Source organism: Dromiciops gliroides, chromosome 1 (genome assembly GCF_019393635.1).
Source record: "Dromiciops gliroides isolate mDroGli1 chromosome 1, mDroGli1.pri, whole genome shotgun sequence".
Lineage (NCBI taxonomy): Eukaryota > Metazoa > Chordata > Mammalia > Microbiotheria > Microbiotheriidae > Dromiciops > Dromiciops gliroides.
In genome coordinates, this window is record NC_057861.1 from 494,184,017 (window position 1) to 494,186,233 (window position 2,217).

Below are 2,217 nucleotides of genomic sequence, written 5' to 3' on the forward strand. Positions count from 1 at the left end.
ATAATGACTTTCAAGTAGTCCAATAATTTTTTTTTTCTTTTCTTTTTTCTTTTTTTTTGGCGGGGGGGAGGGTTCTGGTCTGGTTTTATTAGAAGTAAGGAAAGCTTAAGAACTGGGTCAGGCTGCAATGGGAAAGGATGAAATGGGGCTAACTCTAGGGCAGGGGGGTTCTTCAGGGGAGGAGAGTAAAAGGGAAGAAAAATGGGATGGGATGGGAGGCAGGCTGGGGGCCTGGACTTCAAGGGGAGGAGTGTAGGCAGAAAGCTAGCAGGAGAGGACTCAGAAATGAACTTCCTGGGAAGTGTGAGCTGCCAGCAGGGCTCGTTTCAGTTGCTCGTAGGTGACAAACATCACTACATTCCAGGATCCCAAGCAGAGGAAGGAAGGCATGAACCCTTTGTAGAAGGCTTGGGGTCCCTCCTTCCAGAGCACGGTTAGGGCACAGTGCCCAGCACTGGCATACTGGCCCGCAACAGAATTCATGTATCTTGTCTTGACCACATCCACATGGCAGGCAATGATGGTGGTGCAGAAGCCAGCCCCAAAGGCTGATGTGAAGTGGTATGGAAGGTCACCAATCATGAGGTGGATCTTCAGGAGGGCATCTTTGATGAGATCATATGTCACCAGCTCAGCATAATTGACAATAGCATTGCGGCCAACATTGGGTGAAGTTCCTTTCCATAGGCCCTGAAGGCCCTCCTTTCTGGTGATAGTCTTATAGGCATCCAGTACCCTGATATCTCCGGCTGCCACCTGCACGAGCCTGGGCCTGGAAAAGTACCTTTACCACATCTGTGGGTTGGGCTGTGGCCACTGCCAGTTCACCTGTGGTACAGCCTGCCAGGAGGTGGCTCCTAATGCCTGCATGCTCAGATCCCTTGGTGTAGAACTGCTTCACAGAGTCACAGAGGCCAATGCGGACAGAGGCAAACTCATCTGTTGCTGCAAGCCAGCCACCAGCCCACTGTACAGGCTGCCAGGGCCCTCAGTCTTCACCATGGTCAGAATGGTGCCCATGACACCCCGATACTGGGCAGTGGCAGAGGAAGCTAGGATGGCCCCCCAGCTCTCTCCTTGAATCTGCAACTGGACTTTAGCTGTGTCCAGGGGAAAGGTGATGAGGTCAGCGATGCAGGCAGAAGTGCCAGCCCCAAGAAACTTGTTGGTGGCTGTTGGGCTTAAATCCAACCATGATTCGATGCTGGTTTTCTGCTACTTCCCAGGAGGCAGAGGAGAAAAGGTAAGATGGCCTCCAATGACTAAGACAAGATAGAGGAACTCTGCCGAAGTCCTGACTTGGAGGGTCTCATCATGATGGCACCTTTATCAAGCTTCTCTAAAGGTGTCCCACTATTCAAAGTTGCTCACAGCAACCATGGCCCACTTCCCTTGATTTTCCATAGAAAGTTGCTTTGAAACTGAGCACCTAATGATCACACTATGTGCCCAGGAACATAAAGGAAAACAAGAGGAGGCGGCGGCAACAGCAGTGGTGGCAGGAAGCACGGAGCCTGCGGCGGAGTCGGGAGTTCAATAATTCTTAAAATATCTTTCCTCAATTTATTTTCCAAGTCAGTTGTTTTTCTGATGAGACATTTCACATTTTCTTCATTTTTTTCTTTTAGCTTTGATAAATTATTCTTTGATATCATATAGAGTCATTAGCTTCCACTTGCTCAAATCTAATATTTAATGAATTAGTTTTATCAGTGAAGTTTTGAATCTCTTTTTTCACTTGGACAATTCTGTTTTTCAAAGTGTTATTTTCTTTAGTATTTTTATGCCTCTTTTACCATGATATCTTTTTTTTTTTTGCACTTTGCTTTTATTTATTTTCCTAAATGTTCCTTTCTTTAAATTTTTTTTTCTTTTTCTAAGGATTCCTATTAGACTTATATTTATTCATATTTTTATGTGATGCTTTCTTTGTGGTTCTTTTGTCCTTATTGTCTTCTGATATTGTGTCTTTGTCTTCCCTGTTCTTAAGGGCTAAAATTCTAGCTAAAGTGTCTCAAATATCTAATGAGTTTTCGCCAATAAATTATAAGCTTTAGCAAGAGTTAGGCTTTTAAGCATTTATTAAGGAGAATAAGAATTTGGTAAACAGAGAGAGAAAGGCCTACATTCATCTATCTACTAAAGAGAGAGCACGTTTCTAGCTCCCTTCTCCACCAGTGTCCTCAGGAAAGAGCGCGAGACAGAGCACCAGTCTCT

General features: G+C 45.1%; 1 protein-coding gene across 1 annotated transcript; it reads right to left on the bottom strand.

Moving 5' to 3' along the window:
* Positions 1-279: 279 nt before the first annotated feature.
* Positions 280-1,380, bottom strand: LOC122750777 (mitochondrial uncoupling protein 2-like). The gene is given in 4 exon segments (XM_043997600.1): positions 280-730; positions 732-936; positions 939-1,215; positions 1,372-1,380. Coding segments are annotated over 4 exon segments (942 nt in total).
* Between the last annotated feature and the right edge of the window lie 837 nt (positions 1,381-2,217).